The sequence below is a fragment of the Erinaceus europaeus genome, chromosome 17, assembly GCF_950295315.1.
Source record: "Erinaceus europaeus chromosome 17, mEriEur2.1, whole genome shotgun sequence".
In the NCBI taxonomy this organism is placed as follows: domain Eukaryota; kingdom Metazoa; phylum Chordata; class Mammalia; order Eulipotyphla; family Erinaceidae; genus Erinaceus; species Erinaceus europaeus.
In genome coordinates, this window is record NC_080178.1 from 8,296,128 (window position 1) to 8,317,748 (window position 21,621).

Below are 21,621 nucleotides of genomic sequence, written 5' to 3' on the forward strand. Positions count from 1 at the left end.
TGCTGCTGTCATCATTGTTAGATAGGACAGAGAGAAATGGAAAGAGGAGGGGAAGATAGAGAAGGGGAGAGAAAGATATACACCTGCAGACCTGATTCACTGCCTGTGAAGCAAAACCCCTGCATGTAGGGAGCCGGGGGCTCGAACCGGGATCCTTACACTGGTCCTTGCGCTTTGCGGCACGTGCACTTAACCCTCTGTGCTACTGCCTGACTCCCCCAATGTTTTTTTTTTTTGTTTTTTTTTTAGATAGGACAGAGAGAAATTGAAAGGGGAGAGGGAGATAGAGAAGGAGAGTGCTGGGACTCACGTGGGATGGCCCTGGCCAGGAGGTAAGCTTACCGATTCTCCCTCTTTGGCTCTAAGGGGCTCAAAGATCTAGACAAGAGACCTCAGGGAGCATTCTGGTACAAACACTCGTTTATTGGAGGGTGAGTTTGAGTTAATATAGAAAGTTAAACAAAGAACATTTTTCATATACATCAGAATTCACAGGTTTCTCAAAGGTCAGCTTGCCCCCTATGGTAGGGGGTTGGTATGACAAGAGTTGATGAGATACATAAAGGTCAAAACAATTAGTCTCCTGTTGCAGGTATTTAATTATCCAAAGGCATTTGAGAGAAGAATAGGGGTTGAACCAGTAACGTGAGATAGAGAAGGAAGAACAAGGCTTGATGTAAACTAAGGACATCAAAAGGCACCAGGAAATAAGATTTTGGGGGCTTTTCAGTGTGTAACAGGATGTTTTCTTCCTTTGTGATCAGAAAGTGAAGTGTATGTGTGAACTTTGAGTGAGTGAACCTTAAAGCAGGCAACCATTTGGCTGACAGCAGGGGGAACTAAGTGTGAGGAAGACCTATAGGATTTCTGTGAGCCTGGGAGACTAACAAGGCAAGCTGAGTCTGGGAGACTTTTCCTCTTGGCTCATCTCTATAAGGAGAGAGGTTAACAAGAAGAGTGTCTTTCCAGACCTCCACCCAAGGATGAAGGGAGCTTCACTAAGCTCTACCAAGCTTTCACATAGTCCTACAGGAGAGAAAGATAGACACCTGCACACCTGCTTCACTGCTTGTGAAGCGACCCCTCCACCCCAGGTGGGGAGCCGGGGGCTCGAACCAGGATCTTTGTGTAGGTCCCTGTGCTTTGTACTATGTGCGCTTAACCCCTGCACCACTGCCTGATCTCGTTTTATAACACCTTTCTCCAGAGATGCTCTGAGAACAGACATCTTGTCATCTACAGGAAGATGCATTTCTCTTTTTTTTTTTGAACTACTTTATTTAGACATTATCAGTGCATTCAATATACACAATCTGAAGCATTTAGAGATATGTCTACATATGCGAATACAAATTTGCAAAATGCCTATAGGGTACACATCCAAGTTTTCTCCATATGTAAATAAAGTGATGAAAACTAATTTAAAAAATGTTTTCCATCTTCTCAAATGATTTAATTATGTAAGCATCAAAAACTAAATAGTAAAACCCCATTTAATGTAGTAAATCCAAATGAAGAGAAAAGTTAGTGGTGAGGAAGCCACATTCAACTGAATTTCTTTTATCTATTGTATGGAAGTAAACAAAAATATAGACAAGTGCGTCTATACAGATTACCTAGTATAGAACATGAAAAGCCAGAAAAATTTGTCTCCAAATTTGGCAACGAGTCATCAAAACCACACACCATTTTACTTTTCAGTGTCCTCTGACCTCAAAGTTGTCCGGTTATATCTACTTCCTCTTGAGAAGAGCATAAGGCACTGAAAAGATACTAAAAGAGTTTAAGAGTAAGTACCCCACAATCCCTGACAGCAAGAATAAGATCTACAGCTGTGGGAAACTTGCTAAGAGGTATCCATGAGGGTCAGAGGAGGAAGATATGAGGAGGCCATCAAAGAACTGGGGCCACAGGGGGGAAATTATTAGTGATTTAATAATGATTAACAGGACTGTAAGATGACAGGGGTATAATTTCCTACAGCCCCACCACCACCAGAGTTCTGTGTCCTGTTCCCTCTATCGGAAGCTTCCCTATTCTTTTCTTTTTTTTTTCTTTTTTAGTGATTTAATATTGATTTAAAAAATTACAAGTCAACAGGAGTATAATTTCACAGCGCTCCCATCACCACCAGAGTTCTAAAAATCCCCAGTCCCTCTACAGTAAGCTACAGCAGTTCTCCTAAGGTTGCAGATATGGGTTAACTATTATTTCTACAACTATCTGTCTATATATGTATATACTTGCCTTTTTTTTTTTTTAACGTCCCATCTTCTCTTTTTTTTTTTTTTCCAGGTTACACATACCCATATGACTACATCTGTCTGGCCCTCTCTTTTTCCTCTTCTCTCTCCAGGACCTGATAGAGTTGTAGTTCAGAGCTTTCTGGTTGCTCCTGAATTTTAAACAAGGCTGGAAATCTGCCATTGAATACTACATGCCTAGCCATATGATATCTGTAAGTTCCCTTATTTGTTCATCACCCCCCAAATTTTTTTTCTGTTAGTTTACTGAACAGAAGCTCAGTGACAAGAAATGCACTCATTCTTCTCCCGATTTAAATCACGCAGAGCCTTTGAAGAGGCCTGGGCTGATTCAAGCGAGATCAGAGTGGGAAGAGCTGAGGTTACTGTGGGAAGAGCTTACAGAAGCAAGGCTGACAATAGGTCTTGCCATTCTGTTCCTTGAAAACGCCCTTTGACAGCTGAGCCAGGCAGAAGGCACACACAAAGTGCTCAGGATGGAACTTGTAGCCCATGGCACTGATGCAGCGGCCGGTGATGGGCTGCCCACATCCCTGGCAGAGGGTTCCCCGGCGGTGATGGTAGTGGAGCTCACAGAAAGGACGTCCATCCAGCTCAAAGAAAGAGCCTGTGGAGAAACTGCTGAAGCAGTCCTGGAGGAGGCAGAGAGGGAAAAAAAAAAAGTGGTGGGGGAGAGAAGAAATGATGTCAATCAGATGTCAAGTGGCATAACATTAGCAAGGTCTAACTTCTCAGTCTTCAAAGTCCAGCCCGTTACCTATCAAGTGACAGGCATTCACTTGGGTCCTTGTTCAGTGGAGGTGAGATGACGGTCCACTTGCGAAAGAGAACAGTGAAAGCCTGCAGTGGATGCTGTATTCTGCATCCCTTTCAGAAAGCCCTTACTAAGTCCCTCATCCTGAGCTGTGAATCCTCTTATTTGCATCTCTCAGAGCAGAAGAAACTTCGACTTGTGGGAGTCGGGAGGTAGCGCAGCGGGTTAAGCGCATGTGGCACAAAGCGCGAGGACCCTCTTAAGGATCCCAGTTCAAACCCCCGGCTCCCCACCTGCAGGGGAGTCCCTTCACAGGCGATGAAGCAGGTCTGCAGGTGTCTATCTTTCTTTCCCCTTCTCTGTCTTCCCCTCCCCCTCTACAACAATGAAAAAGAACAAGGGCAACAAAAGGGAAAATAAATTAATAAAAAAAAAAAGAAAGAAACTTTGACGTGTGCGAAATCCAGAAGGTAAGTGAGCATACAGACCCCACACACAAAGCACTCCGGGTGCCAGACGGTGTCCATGGCGGAAAGGTAGTTCTCCAACACCGGGCGGTTACAGCCGCCACACTTGGGTGAGAACATGGCTAAGAAGTCCTTTCGGCAATATGGCTTCTTGTCTTTCTCGTGAAAGCCTGGAGAGAAAATAAATAAATAAATAAATAAATAAATAAATAAATAAATAAATAAATAAATAAAGAGTCCGGCAGTAACGCAGCGGGTTAAGCGCACTTGGCACAAAGCACTAGGACCCGCGGCTTTAAGGATTCTGGCTCCAGCCCCCGGCTCCCCACCTGCAGGGGAGTCGCTTCACAGGCGGTGAAGCAGGTTTGCAGGTGTCTATCTTTCTCTCCCCCTCTCTGTCTGCCCCGCCTTTGTTCATTTCTCTGTGTCCTAACAATGACACACCAATAAAAACAATAATAGCTACAACAACAATAAAAAACTAGGTCAATAAAAGGGAAAATAAATATAAAAATTTAAAAATAAAATATAAATAAAAATGGATTCGGTGTTGCAGTTGGGGATTTGGAAGCCAAGTTGGAGGTTAAGGGGGGAAAAAAAGTTCAACGGTTAAAACAGCCTCAGTGTCCTCATGTTCAAATGGAGGCTCTTGACATACCTACTACAGGGGCCAGGTGGTGGTGCATCTGGTTAAGTGCACACATTACAGTGCTTAAAGTTCTAGGTTCAAGTGTCTGATCCCCAGCTGTGTGTGTGTGTGGGGTCACAAATGGTGAAGCAGGGCTGCAGGTGTCTCTCTCTCTCCCTCCCTATCTCTGCCCCCTCAATTTCTCTTTCACAGTGTGTGTGTGTGTGTGTAGTAACAACTAAATCTTAACCTACTCACAGTACTTTCAGTAACCTTGTTACCTGTCAAGGTTCAAGGTTTAAATCTTGTCTAAATTACTATAGTTTTTTTTCCCCCCTTACCTACAGGGTTATTTCTGGGACTCGGTGCCTGCACCACAAATCCACTGCTCCTGGAGGCTATCTTTTCCCCCTTTGTTGCCCTTACTTTTTTTTTTTAATCATCCCTGTGGTTATCACTGTTGTCGTTGATGTCTTTGCTGTTGGATAGGACAGAGAGAAATGGAGAGAGAAGGGGAAGACAGAGAGGGGGAGAAAAAGATAGACACCTGCAGACCTGCTTCACGGCTTGTGAATCGATCCCCCGGCAGGTGGGGAGCTGGGGGCTTGAACCAGGATCATTGGGCCGGTCCTTGCGCTTTGCGCCACCTGCGCTTAACCTGCTGTGCTACCGCCTGACCCCTTACTTTAGATTTTTTTTAATAAAGGAAATAAGTACTTTAGTAATATGGTAATGCATTAGGCAAGCAATTTTTTAAATTTTTTAATTACCTATATTTATTTATTGGATAGACACAGCCAGAAATCGAGAGGAAGGGAATGACAGGGAGACAGAGACACACTTGCAACACTGCTTCACCATTTGTGAAGATTTTCCCCTGCAGGTGGGAACCAGGGGCTCGAACCCCAGTCCTTGAACATTGTAACATGTGCCCTCAACCAGGTGTGCCACCACCTTGTCCGGCAAGCAAGACTTTCAGTATATAAGACACTGTATAAGGAAAAAAAAAACAATCTTATACTTAAATTGGAAAGATAAACATTCAATATTACTAGTGCATTATCTAATAATATAATTTAACATAATAACTATCATTACTCAGTGTGCTATGTGCTGAAGCTCACAAGATCCCTGAGGGGACCTGCAGTAAAGGATATCACTGTCTCTGACCTTCTCCCAGTCTCATTAAGGAATGAGAAAATGTCTCAAATCCATAAGACAAATAATTACATAATTGAGTGAAGGATCAAATTCAGAGGAAAGTTTGCCAACATTTGCTGCATAAATACGGCCCTGATGAACGTGTCCAGCGCCGCATTTCAGGCCATCACCTGAACGCCTCCAAGGTTCCTTGCTCCAGAGTGTTTCCATTTCCCTCCCTTCCTTTGAACCCCAGGGGAATTGGACTTGTGCAGGTGAGGAGGACGAGCAGACCAGCCAGACATCTTTATGAGAAAGCAGTCTATCAAATCAAGAATATAGAAGACTGGCAAGTAGCAGTTGCTTAGTAAGTCAGTGGTTGCGGGGGGGAGAAAAAGATATGGGGAGATGGTTTAATAGTTATGTGAACAACTTTCGTGCCCGATTGAAGCCCTAGGTTCAGTCCTCACCACCACAAGCCAGAGCTGAACAGAACTCTGGTAAACCAACAAACAATAAAAATAAGGAACGAAGGATTGTTACGGAATTTTAAATTTTTTGAAAGGGAGAAAAAAAAAGCCAGATACAATGTAAATAATACCTTAAGTCCTGATTCAAATAAGTTAGGCGTAATGGCTTTTTTTCTTTTTCTTTTTAGAAACATGAGAAAAACAAGGTGGAGTTTCTCAGTGATGTGAGGAATCTTTGTGAAAATCGTTGTGTGAAGAGGAGAAGACAGCATAATGGTTATGCAAAAAGACTCTCAAGTGTGAGGCACCAAAGTCCCAGGTTCAGTCCCCTGTACCACCATAAGCCAGAACTGAGCAGTGCTCTGGGGGGGGGGGGAAATCATTGTGTGAAGATTGTTTGTTTTTTTTTTTATATCCTTATTACGTAGCTGAGTAGGTACTCTGCAGATACAGAATACGTGTGAGTTTCAGTCCCTGGCATCGCACAGGATAGAGCAGTGCTTTAGTCTGTCTGTCTCAAATTAATTAATTCATTAAAATAAATAAATTTTAAAAATTAATTATTTAACCACACTTGCCCAAGCACCCCCCCCGCCATCATTGTCTCTGTCTCTCCCTCTCTCTTAGTGTATTCAGCAATTTAATTTGGGGTTAGTATATTGTCTCGCTAGCAAACGGGCATCATGGTGGTAAGAAGTGTGTCTTCTGTGACTGCGTTCTAATACCTAGAAAAGGATCTGGCACATTCACAGTGGTTGCTCAGTAAGTATTTACTGAACGAAATGCCAACAAAATCAAGGCCATCAGTCCCAGAAGTACACCTGCTTTAGAGTTTCACTTCAGGCCTGACAAGGACATAGTTATGCAGGTGAGATTTTTTGGGATGAATTTTCCTTAGCATTCGCTTGGAGGTAGATGACTCTTGGCAATTCCACTTATGCTTTGTACTGACTCCAACTGAGGCAACTATGTATAAAAGTGGACAGATAGTTGTAGAGATGATGGTTGGCCCATGTCTACAACCTTAGGGGAACTGTGGTGGATTGCAGTGGGGAGAGTGAAGATTCAGAACTTGAGTGGTGGGAATGGTGTGGATTCTACCCCCTGTTGACATGTAATTTTGTAAAATAAAAAAAAAAATACATAAAAAAACATAAACTATACTGTATCCTTCTTCTGAATGCAAGATACAGGGGGCCGGGTGGCAGTGCACCTGGTTGACTGCACATGTTACAGTGCACGAAGACCAGGGTTCGAGTCCCCAGTCCCCACCTGCAGGGGGAAAGCTTTGCAAGTGGTGAAGCAGTGTTGCAGGTGTCTCTCTGTCTCTCCCTCTCTATCACCCCCTTCCCTCTTGATTCCTGGCTCTCTCTATCCAATAAATATTTTTAAAATTATTTTTAATTTAAAAAAACGGAGACATAGAAGAGCCTGAGTACTCCTCTTCATTTATCAAAGAATCTCTAGAGTGTAACTAAGTGCAACTGAAAGCAGAAAGGTCTACTATAAAAAATAATAGTAGTAGGGAGTTGGATGGTAGCGCAGCAGGTTAAGCGCACGTGGCGCAAAGCGCAAGGACTGGCAGAAGGATACCCGTTCAAGCCCCCGGCTCCCCACCTGCAGGGGAGTTGCTTCACAGGTGGTGAAGCAGGTCTGCAGGTGTCTGTCTTTCTCTCCCCCTCCTTGTCTTCCTTTCTCCTTTTCTCTCTGTCCTGTCCAACAACAACAATAATAACTACAACAACAATAAAACAACAAGGGCAACAAAAGGAAATAAATAAATATTAAAAAATAATAATAATAGTAATCCAAGATCCACAATCATCTTTTTTTTTTTTTTGTGTGTGTGTGTGTGTGTGTGTGTGTGTGTGTGTGTGTGTATCACCATACTTCTCAAGCTTCAACATGCACTCATCACCTGAAGAGTTTGTCAAATATACAGATTACTGGGCCTTCTGTCCAGGGGTTTCCAGTTCAGCAAGTCTGAAAGGAAGCTGAGAATTTATTTCTGACAGATCTCCAGGTGGTGGTGATGCTTTATAAAGTAAGTGGCCTAAAACTCAGGCCCCCTGTATAGGTCAGTGTTACCTGAGACAGTGATACAGGCATATGCCCCCTGTCCTAAGAATGACCCACATCCCTCCCCAGGCCTCTTCAGAGTGTTGGTTCTCAAGAATGAGGCAGCACGAAGCTAACAGCCTCTAAGCTAATAACTTCAACTCAGGTAAATCTCTGGAGAGGAATCCAAAACAATCAGGCAAACTGTGAAGCCCTGCGCTCAGCAATCCAATAGCCTGAGAAAGTTTCAGCACTTACTTTTCTCTCTGTGGGGCCAATTACCTCAGGAGGGGAGGACAGAGGAGAAACACTGACAATTAGGAGTGCCAGAGAAAGGAGGAAGATGTTCATCCCTTGGTGAGGCTCTTAGACACTGGGGAAATTAGGGAGCCCCTACCTGGCCTGGATAATGAACAATTAGAAAGAAAGACACAGACATGGAGGACCTGGTCCCTAGGGGAAGGATGTTAAGGCCTGATGTGCTCAGAAACTTAAAGCCTTAAAGAGGAATTCTCTGAGCTAAAACAAAAATGTAGGTGAATTTAATTTCCCAGAAGGCTCAGTGTTTATGCTGTCATTATAGAAACTACATGTGGAAAGTTGGGCGGTAGCGCAGCTGGTTAAGCACATGTGGCGCAAAGTGCAAGGACCGGCGTAAGTATCCTGGTTTGAGCCCCTGGCTCCCCACCTGCAGGGAGGTCACTTCACAGGTGGTGAAGCAGGTCTGCAGGTGTCTAGCTTTCTCTCCCCCTCTCTGTCTTCCCCTCCTCTCTCCATTTCTCTCTTCCTATCTAACAATGACGACATCAATAATAACAATAACTACAACAGCACTGAAAAACAACAAGGGCAACAAAAGGGAAAATAAATAAACAAATATTTAAAAAAAAGAAAAATAAACTGTATGTGGCTATATGACTACAGTAAAGTAGAATGTAAACTAACTAATGGAATAGCCATACAGTAGGAGACTTGCTTACAGAAAGCAAGGAGTTAAAACAAAAATAAAGTCATGGAGGTGGCTGAGATGTTATAAAGGGCAAGAGTTGCATGCCTGAGGCTCCTGGTCTAATCCTTGACACCATAAGTACAATGAGGCAGTGTTCTGCCCTCTTGCTTTCTCTCTCCTATGAGTTAAATCCTATACTATTTAAATTATAAAATAAATCCTTTAAAATCCAACCTAAGGAGGGAGTTGGACGGTAGTGCAGCGGATTAAGCGCACGTGGCGCCAAACCCAAGGACGGCCATAAGGATCCCGGTTCAAGCCCTGGCTCTCTACCTGCAGGGGAGTCACTTCACAAGCGGTGAAGCACGTCTACAGGTGTCTATCTTTCTTTCCCCCTCTGTCTTCCCCTCCTCTTTCCATTTCTCTCTGTCCTATCCAACAATGATGACATCAATAACAACAACAATAAAACAACAAGGGCAACAAAAGGGAATAAATAAATATTTAAAATAAAATAAAATTCAACCTAAGGCCTGGGGCGATAACTTGGCCTTGTTAAAGCGTAAACTTGCATGCCTCAGGCCCTAGAGGCAGTAGGTTCTGTTCCCAGAATCACCTTATGCCAGAGCTGGACAGTTCTCTAGTTTTTCTCTTTTTCTGTCTATATCTCTTCTTGCCCCTCCTGTCTCTTTCAAAATAAATAAAAGTTATGGGGCCAGATGGTGGCACACCTGTTTAAGCACACACATTATAGTGCACAAGGACACACATTCAAGCCCCTGGTTCCCACCTGCAGGGGGAAAGCTTTATGAGTGGTGAATCAGGGCAGCAGGTGTTTCTCTGTCTCTCTCCCTTTCTATCTCCCCCACCTCTCTCAATTTCTCTCTGTGTCTCTATCCAATAATAAATAAAATAAATATGGATAGTTTAAAATTTTTTTTAAATAAGTTTTATTTAAAAAAAAATACAGACCATTGCCGGGTGGTGGTGCAGCTGGCTGAGTGCACATGTTACAATGCACAAGGACCCAGGTTCAAGCCCTCAGTCCCCACCTGCTGGGGGAAAGCTTTGCAAGTGTTGAAGCAGTGTTGCAGGTGTCTCTGTGTCTCTCCTATCTCCTTCTTCCCCCTCTCAATTTTTGGCTCTCTCTATCCAATTAATAAAGGTAATAAAAATATTTAATTAAAAAATTAAAATTAAAAAGTATAACCCAAGAAGAACTTCTGATTTGTTTCAATACATATATTCCAGGAGTGGCTTCATATTTATGGAAAGTAATAAACAGCCCAGTGAACACTGTTTCTTTTAAAAAAGCCAGAGTGGGGGGCTGGGTGGTGGCACAATTGGATGATTACATATGTTACCATGCTCAAGGATTAAGGTTCAAGTCCCCAGCTCCTGCCTGCAGGGAGGAAGCTTCATCAGCAGGGACATAGTGCTGTGGGTGTCTCCTTGTCTCTCTCCCTCTCTATGTACTGCCCTCTCAATTTCTCTCTGTCCTATCAAAAAAAAATTTAAATTGTAAAAAAAGAAGCAAGAGTCAAGACTCATGTTATTATTATTATCTACCTTCACAGTGCTTTCCAAGCACCGTATGTATGTTTTTTTTTCCTTCTGTGTCTTTTGTCTCTTCTTGAAATGTGTCTGTTTGCATAAACCCTTTCATGGGCCACTTCTGGAACGTGTCTTGGCTATAAAGTAGCAATGGTAGGGACCGCCCCACTCTCCAAAGGAAATCTGGGTCTTCCTACTCTTTCACTTGAGGAAGACTGGTCTTGAAATAAGTGCAGCCTAGAATGTTCCCAGCTATGGCCATGAACTGAGAGCTCAGACCAACAGGGACTCAGAGGTTACATAGACTTCAGTGCTAAATACGTAATACATATAAATATGTAAATATAAATGGGTCCTGGGTCAGGTGGACAGGGCAAACTGGTAATTTTACTCATAGATTTTTTTTTTCAAGATTGGGAGCTACTCTCTGTCCTAATCCAACTTTCTAGCCCTATTCTCAACTCTGACACCATCTTCTCAGATTTATCGAACTCAAGCAAAAACATGAAAGTCATAGGCCCCTAGAAACATACATAAAATCAACTTCCTAGCTTCTTTCCACCCTAGGATCCCTATTCTCATCTGCTTTATTCCTACTTTTTGGTTCCTGTTTATTAATATTTTTTTTTTCCTGCTTTATATCTTACAGTCTTTCAGTCACCAAGATGCAGATGCTACCATGATTCCATCCTAACTTTCCTGGGCAGACGACCTCACCAATGTGTCCTGGAACTCCACCTCTCCAGAGCCCTACCCTAGTAGGGAAAGACAGAAACAGGCTGGGGTTATGGATCGACCATGGTCAGTGCCCATGTCCAGTGGAGAAGCAATTACAGAAGCCAAACCTCCCACTTTCTATACCCCAAAAAGAATTTTGGTCCATATTGCAGAGGGAGAGAAATTATAGGGGGAAGATGACCAGAGGGTTCTAAACTCTAGCTTTATCAGGACCTAGAGAGAGAAAAGAAAAAAAAGAAAGACAGTCAGAATTAGTAACAGGTATAGATGTGACTTGGAAGAAAAGAGATGACAGGACCATGGTGGGGAGGGAAGATACAAATATACAAACATAGACAAATAGTTGTAGAAATAATAGTTCACCCTTTTCTGCAAACTTGGAAGAATTTCTGTAGCTTCCAATGGAGGGAATGGGGATATAGAACTCTGGTGGTAGGAATAGTGTGGAATTATCCCCCTGTTATCTTGTAATTTTGTATCAATATTATATCACTGATAAATTTAAAAAGAAAGGAAAAAAGAAAAGAAGGAAGGAAGGGAGTGATAGAAAGAAAGAAAGAAAGAAAGAAAGAAAGAAAGAAAGAAAGAAAGCTGTGTGCTTCTGTCTTTATCCATAGGTAATGTTGACTTGCTGACTGCTCAACTCAACTAATTCTCGGACTTCTGTGGCTACTGGTACACTATAAATCTACCATGACGGGCAGAGGGTAGATAGCATAATGGTTATGCAAACAGTCTCTCATGCCTGAGGCTCCAGAGTCCCAGGTTCAATCCCCCTACCACCATAAGCCAGAGCTGAACAGTGCTCTGGTTAAAAAAAAAAAAAAAAAAAAAAAAATCTACCATGACAGCTTTAAATATCCTTTGGATTGTATCTCAAGGAAAAACGCTGCTTAACTAAAGTACAATCTGGATGTGAAATACCTAATGCTATGTGAAGGGCACTGAGCAAGCTTCAGTGCACAAGCAAATTACTACAAAGCATTTTGCTAGTGGATTATGTCAGTGCTACTGTTCCCCACATTATCTTCCAATAAAAGCTACCGCGTTGATGCCAAGAGAGTAAGACACTCCAATCACAGTAGAGGAATTGAGCTCTGAAGGTGCAAAAGAAAACATGGAACTGGCAGAAAGGCAACCAAAACTGAGGCTAAAATCCAAATCCTGGACTTTCTAGGTGTCTAATTTTAAGAAAATCATTTTAGCTCCCCAGGGCTCAATGTTTCTATCTAACTAAGAAACTAAGAAAGAAAGATGTGGAATGAAACTAAGAAAGATGTGGAATAACTAACTAAGAAAGATGTGGAATGAAACTACTTTCACAAGGTTGTAGAAGGAAGGGATTGAGTGAATCTGAGTTGGGAATATGTGTAAGAACACGCCTGCTATTTGGGACAGTGTCCACATTGGTGAAGGGTACCACGCATGGGATTATCTCCTCCTCCTCCTCCTCCTCCTCCTCCTCCTCCTCCTCCTCCTCCTCCTCCTCCTCCTCCTCCTCCTCTTCCTTCTCCTCCTTCTCCTCCTCCTCCTTCTCCTCCTCCTCCTTCTCTTCTCCTCCTTCTCCTCCTCCTCCTTCTCCTCCTCCTCCTTCTCCTTCTCCTCCTCCTTCTTCTCCTCTTTTTCTCCTCCTCCTCCTCCTTCTTTTCTCCTTCTCCTCTTCCTTCTCCTTTCTCCTTTCTCCTCCTCCTTCTTCTTCCTCTTCTTCCCCTCCTCCACCTCTTCCTTCTTTTCTTCTCCTCCTCCTCCTTCTTCCTCTTCTCCTCCACCTCCTCCTTTTCTTCTTCTTCTCCTCCTCCTCCTCCTTTTCTCCTTCTTTTTCTCCTCTTCCTCCTTCTTCTTCATCCTCTTCTTCTCCTCCACCTCCTCCTTTTCTTCTTGTTCTCCTTCTCCTCCTCCTTCTTCTCCTCCTCCACCGCCTCCTTCTCCTCCTCCCCTCCTTCTCCTTTTCTTATTCTTATTCTCTCTCTCTCTCTCTCTCTCAAATGTTACTGGAATAATAGTTACAAGAAAGTCATTTAAAATAGATTCTTCTGGGGTTAAAAGATGGCTCACCTAGGAGACAGCAAACGTTAACATGCGTAAGATTTAGGTTCAAGCCCCCAGCACTACATAGGAGTCACATGGATGACATCAAAGAATAATCACAAGGAGAACACTGCGAAAAAAAAATAATAATAATCTATGTGGAATAGATCCTTGAAGAAATGTGTCAAGGGGAGAACGGTCACCCAAGATTCATGGGAAACAACCATAAGTTTGCAGTTCTACCTGTTCTGAAACCACAAGTGCATTAAAAAAAAAAAAAAAATTAAAGTCGCTGTGAAACATCTGCCAGGGCCAGAGAACATAAACCAAGTTTATGATAGCACAAGACCTTTAAGAAATGCCCTGCTCTCCTGCTACACATGTTTCGATTCAGATGTCAAGATTAACTCAGGGAGAAAGTGAAGGTAGTGGAAGCCAACTGCCAGCAAAAACAAATGAAAGGCCGTACCCCCTTCCCCAGTCTCCTGCAGTTTAAAGACCTCCTCAGGGACTGGAACAACTGTGACTTTAAACATCCTGGAAGCTTTAGTTAGTCCATAAACTGAATCACCTGAGCACTTAGTTTTGCACATTATGTCTTCAATTGATCTTCTGTTTAGAATTATTCATGAGTCATCAGAAAATACATGAGACTGTCCTATTTATTTATTTATTTATTTAGGAGAGAAAATTTGCCCTTTCTAGAATGAGAGTTCATTCTAAAGAGTAAAAAAAAATTTAATGAAGTTGTCTGATTCAGTGAGTGACTCCGATTTAAAACACATAAATAAAAGTTAGATAAAACCAAGACCAAAAAAATTAAAGAGAGAGAGAAGAAAAATCAAAACAATTCAGAAAAGAGAAGGAAGAGGAAAACTTGCAAGGAAGGGAAATAGATCATGGAGAAAAAACGCAATGATAAAAATAAATCCTTTTTTTTTCAGATTTTTAAAAAGATTTTATTTACTTATTTATTTATTTATTTATTTATTTATTAGAAAGATAGGAGGAGAGAGAAAAAAAAGAACCAGACGTCACTCTGGTACATGTGCTGCCAGGAATTAAACTCAGGACCTCATGCTTGAGAGTCCAGTGCCTTAGCCACTGTGCCACCTCCCGGGCCATGATAAAAATAAAATCTTAATAAAAACTTTTCAATCATGGAAGCTAGAAATCAGTGAAGTTATTGTGACAGAATAAAGCTTTCACCTAAATGTCTGTGCCCAGACAATTTAACATAAAGCACAAAACAATGTGACTGACCATTTTGAGAGGATTTTATGACTACATCCCATCAATAAGTGATAAGCACAATGAGTTATTAAATGTAGAATTAAAAAGGCTAGCACAATAGCAAAATTAATTATTACTGTGTCTCATTGTGCTGAGCATTATTCTAGTAAGTATACTGGAGGTGTCCCTTAGAATCCTCTCAAAGGTGGGGCCAGGTGATGGCACACCTGGTTGAATGCACATGTTACAATGCACAAGGACCCAGGTTCAAGCCCCTGGTCCCCACCTACAAGGGGAAAGCTTCATGAGTGGTGAAGTAGGGCTGCAGGTGTCTCTCTGTCTCTCTCCCTCTCTATCTCCCCCTTCCCTTTCAATTTCTGGCTGTTTCTATCCCTAAATAAATAAAGCTAATAAAATTTTTTAAAAGAAAGAAAGAATCCTCTCAAAGGGAGAGGGAGATAGCATGTTGGTTTTACAAAAAGACTTTCATGGGGCCGGGTGGTGGCGCAACTAGTTCTGTGCACATGTTACAATGTGCAAAGACCTAGGTTCGAGCCCTCATCCCCCACCAGCAGGGGCAAAGCTTTGCAAGTGGTGAAATAGTGCTACAGTGCAAGTGGTTGGTGTCTCTCTATCTCCCCTCTCTATCTCCTCTTAATTAATGGCTGTCTCTGTCCAATAAATAAATAAAAAACATCATTTAAAAGTATTTTAATAAAAGACTTCCATGCCTGAGGCTTCCAAGTCTCAGTTTCAATCCCACTGCAGACATACCACCCACCACCATAAATCATAGCTGAACAGTGCTCTGGTTTGTTCTCTCTCTCTCTCTCTCTCTTGCTCTTCCTCTCTCCCAGTCTTCCTTTCTGCATCTCTCATTAAAATGAAACAAACAAATATAATTAAGATCCTCACACAAAGACCTTATGGGAGGTATGCATTAGTATACAGAGACATTAAATGGCTTAAAGACGAAGTGTGAACCAAGCAGTCTGAATGCAAAAATCCATCTTCTAATGCAATCATAGTCTGCTACATAGCTTCATTTCCTTGGTCATCAACAGCCATACACTGAAGACAGATGTCACGTGTCATTGTGTCCTAATTATATATTGAGAGAGTGAGGGAGGAGGGGTATGTTGAAGCTAAAGTGGGAGAGTGAGCATTTCTTTCTTGTTTACTATTTTTTTAATCTTTTAATTTTATTTATTATTGGATAGGGACAGAGAGAAATTGAGAAAGGAGGGGGAGATAGAGAGGGAGAGAGACAGATAGACACCTGCTGCCCTGCTTTACCACTCGTGAAGTTTTCCTCCTGCAGGTGGGGACTGGAAGCTTGAACCCAGATCCTTGCGCACTGTAATGTGTGCACAGTTACGCCACCACCTGGCCCCAGTGATTGTTTATTTATTTATTTATTTATTTATTTATTATTTTAGTGATAGCATTTCTAAGTCCTTATCTTCCCTGGTAGAAAGTAAATGCCTAGTGGTTAAAATTGGAGGAGGAAAAAAAAAAGGTCACAGTCATATATTATTTCAAATACACAAGTAAATGATAGAAGGTGCTAAGATATTTTGGAGAGGAGAATTGAACTTGATGGTAGACATAGGAAAAGCAAGGAATATTTTTAATAATATTGTAGAAATGATATTTGAATTTTTAAGCTACATATTTGCACTTCTCAGATACATATATATGTGTATATATACATATATATATATATATATATATGTATGTATATTCAAATAGCCAGGGAAATGGACTAGCAGGTAGAGTGCATCTCTTGCATGTGTGAGGCCCTGAGTTTATGTTTTGGCACTGCATATGATGCAGCAGTGCTCCCCATCGTATAAAGAGATGAATTTTTTAATAAATATTTTTATTAACGTTATTTATTTATTGGATAAAGACAGCCAGGAGTCAAGAGGGAAGTGGGTGATAGAGAGGAAGAGAGACAGAGAGACACCTGCAGCACTGCTTCACCATTTGCGAAGCTTTCCCCCTGATGGTGGGGACCAGGGGCTTGAACTTGGGTCCTTGAGTATTGTAACATATGCGTTCAATCAGGTGCACCACCACCGAGCCCGATGAATATTTTTTAAATTAAAACATCAAGGTAAATAATTGATTAGTGTTGGGGAAGGGCAGGGAAAGGTAGCATCTAGCACTAAAATGGCCACTTGGATGGGACTGGCAGGTACCAGGACTAGCCTTGACCTGCCAAGTCAAAGACCAGAAGAGACCCGCAGGCTCATCTCGTCACCACTGCCCCCACACTGTACCTGTTTCACCAAACACCTCTCCGCAGTGAGCGCAGAAGAAGTGCTCGGGGTGCCAGGTCTGATCCATGGCTGTCAGCACTTTCTGTGAAATGAAGAAGCAGAGAGAGAGATGTAAAGACATGGCCTGAGTCTACCCAAGTGGTTAAAAACAACAATAACATGCTTCACTTCAGACTGTGTCCAGAGACTTCACGTGTGGAATGACAACCCTTCAGCTTCATTACTCGGGTGAGACCTTTCCTTTCATAGTATACTCTAATTCCATTTCAGGTGGTTCACTTTATAACAAAGTCCCAAAACCTAGATACATATACACCAGTTTCTGTGAGAGAGAGCATATGTTCACACGTATCTGTAAACTACTGCAAAATATATACCTGAAAGCAGAAGTACACTAGAGTTTGCAGTGAGTACCCCCCTAACACTTCCTCTCCATTATTCCAAGCTTTGGGTCCATGATTGCTCAACAATTTGTTTGGCTTCGCATGTTAACTCTCTTTTCAGTCACCAGGTTCCAGATGTCATCAGGATGCCGGCCAGGCTTCCCTGGACTGAAGACCCCACCAATGTGTCCTGGAGCTCAGCTTCCCCAGAGACACACCCTACTAGGGAAAGAGAGAGGCAAACTGGGAGTATGGACCGACCAGTCAATGCCCATGTTCAGCGGGGAAGCAATTACAGAAGCCAGACCTTCTACCTTCTGCAACCCACAATGACCCTGGGTCCATGCTCCCAGAGGGATAAAGAATGGGAAAGCTATCAGGGGAGGGGGTGGAATATGGAGATTGGGTGGTGGGAATTGTGTGGAATTGTACCCCTCCTACCCTGTGGTTTTGTTAATTAATCCTTTCTTAAAGAAAAAAGAAAAAAAAAACTGCATGAAAATGAAGGAACGGCAGTGAACTCACATCCAGGATAGGAGCAGCACAGTAAGCACATCGGGGAGAGAAGAGATGGTGGTAATCCTTGGGGCAGTAAGCCAAGCCACTCCGCTCGAAGAAGGGGCTGGAGCCAATCTCTTCTTTGCAGTGAGAGCAGATAAAGTGCTCAGGGTGCCAAGCTTGTCCCAGAGCATGGATGACCTGAAGAACGAGATACAGCCTGCTGTGGGCTCCCCGCAGAATGATCTGAGGCCTACAGCTTGCACAAGCCTGGGGGTGGGGAGGGTACTTTTTACCTCCTATTCCGTGCAAATGACTCTCCCTGGAATTATACGCTGAGCTCTAGACCTATGCTCTGTCCCTATGACCTGGTTCCAAGCTTCATGGATAATAAAAGATGCTAATTTTCTGACTAATGATGCCAGGTAAGTTTATCCTCACTATATGACCCCAGAAGGTAGGAGACACAACAGAGAACAGGGAAGTGGTAGATAAAGGATGACTCACTACACCCTTGGAGTGGAAGGGAACCCTGGAGGAGGAAAAGGCTAAGAAATGGTTTTTATTCTTCTGATCTAAAATACCACATTTCATGACCCCCTGCAGAATCAGGTCTCAAAATGTGGCTTTTGGCGATATTGAATGAAGGAGTCTGTGGCTATGATTTAGAGCTAGGTACAGCTGAGAACTCAAATAAACAGCCTAGACTGGGAATATTTGGACAGAGGGACCAGTGAGAATATTCTTTTTAAGCAAGGGCATTGGGGAAACTTAAGAGTTCAAAGTGAACACTCAGACTTGAATTCAAAGCTCGCCTCTGCTTCTTACTAGACCTAAGGTCAGTGCCCCTGAATCCCCAATTTCCCTTTGTTTACAAAAAGAATGAAAGTACAGTTTCCTTGAAGGGCTGATGTGGTCATTAAATGAGGAACTACTTGTAAAGTACTCAGCTCTGTGTCCAGAGCACCGGAAGTAATGATTGTTAAGATATCTTTTGGAGCTACTCTCTTCCCAGATCCAGCATTCTGGTCCTTTTTCCAGCCATAATATTATCCCCCCAGACAATAACTAGGATCCACCTGCATGTCAGATTTCAGGCTCAGGAAAAAAAAAACAAAACTAGTATAGCCACAGGCCCTTTGGAATATAACTAAAATATGGCTAATAGCTATCTACAGAACGGAAACCCTCCCCCCCCCAACTCTTCATCTACACTACTCCAGCCTTTAGGTTCATGATTAGTCAACAACTTGCTTGGCTTTATATGTGAACTCTCTTTTCAGCCACCAGGTTCCAGATGCTAGCATGATGCCAACCAGACTTCCCTGGACAGACAACCCCACCAATGTGTCCAGGAGCCCTACTTCCCCAGAACCCTGCCCCACGAGGGAAAGAGAGAGACAGGCTGGGAGTATGGACCGAACTGCCAATGCCCATGTTCAGCAGGGAAGCAATTACAGAAGCCAGACCTTCCACCTTCTGCACCCCATAATGACCCTGGGTCCATACTTCCAGAGGGTTAAAGAATAGAAAAGCTATTCTTCAGGGTGAGGGGATGAGATACGGAGTTCTGGTGGTGGGAATTGTGTGGAGTTGTACCTCTCTTATCCTATGATTTTGTCAGTGTTTCCTCTTTATAAATAAATAAAAAAGATATACTATAAGGAGATGGAGCAATCCTTGGTGGAAAAGACACACAGAGAGGGCCGTGGGGCCGACAGTTTGCTTATCCCACCTTCCCAGCAATCGGTTTCCGGCAAGAAGCACAGTGGCCCTTGGGCACAGTGGCAATTCCAAGGTCCTGCAAATCCTGCTCCAAACCTCCCAGCATTGAGTCCAGGGAGGCCTGCTTATCAGGTAAGGGTGTCTTGCTGGAGTCCGGTTTCTCTGCAGCCTGGTAAGAACAGGAAAACCATAAAGAGAATCAGCCTCCTGTCCTGCTACACCACTGACACCTTCTTCTTTTTTTTTTTTTTTTTGTATTTTTAATTTTATTGTCTTTATTTATTTGTTGGATAGAGACAGCCAGAAAGTGAGAGGGAAGAGAGAGATAGAGAAGGAGAGAGACAGAGAGACACCTGCAGCACTACTTCACCACTTGCAAAGCTTTCCCCTTGCAGGTGGGGACCAGAGGCTTAAACCCAGGTCCTTGCGCATTGTAACATGTGCGCTCAACCAGGTGCGCCACCACCTGGCCCCTGGCAACATTTTATAATTATTTTTTTTTCTTTTTTTTTTTTTAATTTTTTTTTATTAAAGAAAGGATTAATTAACAAAACCATAGGGTAGGAGGGGTACAACTCCACACAATTCCCACCGCCCAATCTCCATATCCCACCCCCTCCCCCGATAGCTTTCCCATTCTCTATCCCTCTGGGAGCATGGACCCAGGGTCATTGAGGGTTGCAGAAGGTAGAAGGTCTGGCTTCTGTAATTGCTTCCTCGCTGAACATGGGCGTTGACTGGTCGGTCCATACTCCCAGTCTGCCTCTCTCTTTCCCTAGTAGGATGGGTCTCTGGGGAAGCTGAGCTCCAGGACACATTGGTGGCACTGACACCTTCTGTGTGACCCTGTAAGTTCTTCTCCTCTGGTAGGATCCTTTCATAAGCTCCCTCTGAGGTTTGGAAGACTCTTACATTGAAACACCAAATGAAAAAAGCTTTGCTAACCCTTTCATTCTCCACGCCTCAGGCCAAATGAAATCTGTCTGAACTTCCTCCATTGGTTATCTTTTTCCTAGGGCAGGAAATGTAAAAACAAGATCTGTTTTTTTTTTTTTTTCCCTTGTTCTCATGATGACCATAGGTCAATAGTCAGTCATTTTTTTTTTTTTTAAAACTTCCAGGGTTATCATTGGAGCTCAGTGCTGGCACTACAAATCCACTGCTCTTTGGAGGCCATTTTCCCCCCATTTTTTATTGAACAGGACAGAGAAAAATTGAGAGGGGAGAGGAAGATAAAGAGGGAAAGAGAAAGTGACACCTGCAGACTTGCTTCATGGTTTGAAGTGACCTGCCTCCAGGTGGGGGAACATGGGGGCTCGAACCGGGATCCTTCCTTTTCATACTATGTGCACTTGACCTGGTGCACCATAGCCCAATTCCCTCCAATGTATTACTATTATTATTTTGCCTCCAGGGTAATTGCTGGGGCTTGGTGCCTGCACTATGAATCCACCCACTGCTCCTGGAAGACATTTTTTTTTTTTTGGATAGGACAGAGAGAAATGGAGAGAGGAAGGGAAGACAGAGGGGGAGAGAAAGATAGACACCTGCAGACCTGCTTCACTGCTTGTGAAGCGACCCCCTGCAGGTGGGGAGCCAGAAGCTCGAAAAGGATCCTTGTATGAGTCCTTGCACTTAGCATTATGTGTTCTTAACCCAGTGTGCCACTGCCTGACCCCCTCAGATGTACCTCTAAAAATTGTTTTATATTTATTTCCTTTTGTTGTCCTTGTTGTTTTATTGTTAAAGTTGTTGTTGTTGTTATCGATGTCGTCATTGGATAGGACAGAGAGAAATGGAAAGAGGAGGGGAAGACAGAGAGGGGGAGAGAAAGATAGACACCTGCAGACATGCTTCACGACTTGTAAATCGATCCCCCGGCAGGTGGGGGAGCTGGGGGCTTGAACCGGGATCATTGAGCCGGTCCTTGTGCTTTGCGCCACCTGTGCTTAACCTGCTGTGCTACTGCCTGACTGCCTCAGATGTACTTTTTATTCAATTATTCTGCACTACATAATAGAGCTCTCTGTTTGTGCCAACCACTGTGGCAGGCTTTTGGAAGAGAGTGATATACACATCCAACTGAGTGTCTGCCTTGATGAAATTTGCATTCTCTGGGTGGTAGACAATAAGCAGTGAAGTAAATAGATAGAGGGAGTAATGGAATGCCATTACTGATATAAGGATCCCAGTTCGAGCCCCTGGCTCCCAGCTTGCAGGGGAGTTGCTTCACAGTGGTGAAGCAGGTCTGCAGGTGTCTATCTTTCTCTCCCCTCTCCCCTCCTCTCTCCATTTCTCTATGTCTTATCTGGCAACCACAACAGCAATAACAATAACAACAACTACAATGGCAACAAAAAATATTTGTAGTGCAGGCACCAAGCCCCATCCATAACCCTGTTGGGGGGGGGGGGCGTAAATAAATAATTGATTTAGGCCAGGTGGAG

The 21,621-nt window shown here is 43.1% G+C and overlaps 1 protein-coding gene across 2 annotated transcripts in view; it reads right to left on the reverse strand.

Moving 5' to 3' along the window:
- Positions 1-1,257: 1,257 nt before the first annotated feature.
- LPXN (leupaxin) overlaps positions 1,258-21,621 on the reverse strand; it is a 59,468-nt gene continuing 39,104 nt past the window's right edge. For both annotated transcript variants that reach the window (XM_060176239.1, XM_060176240.1), the window contains 5 exons: positions 19,185-19,343; positions 17,477-17,650; positions 16,569-16,650; positions 3,507-3,655; positions 1,258-2,896 (listed from right to left, as the gene is read on the reverse strand). In XM_060176239.1, the coding sequence (XP_060032222.1) occupies positions 2,627-2,896; positions 3,507-3,655; positions 16,569-16,650; positions 17,477-17,650; positions 19,185-19,343 (834 nt within the window). In that variant the 3' untranslated portion in view covers positions 1,258-2,626. The remainder of the gene's footprint in view (positions 2,897-3,506; positions 3,656-16,568; positions 16,651-17,476; positions 17,651-19,184; positions 19,344-21,621) is intronic.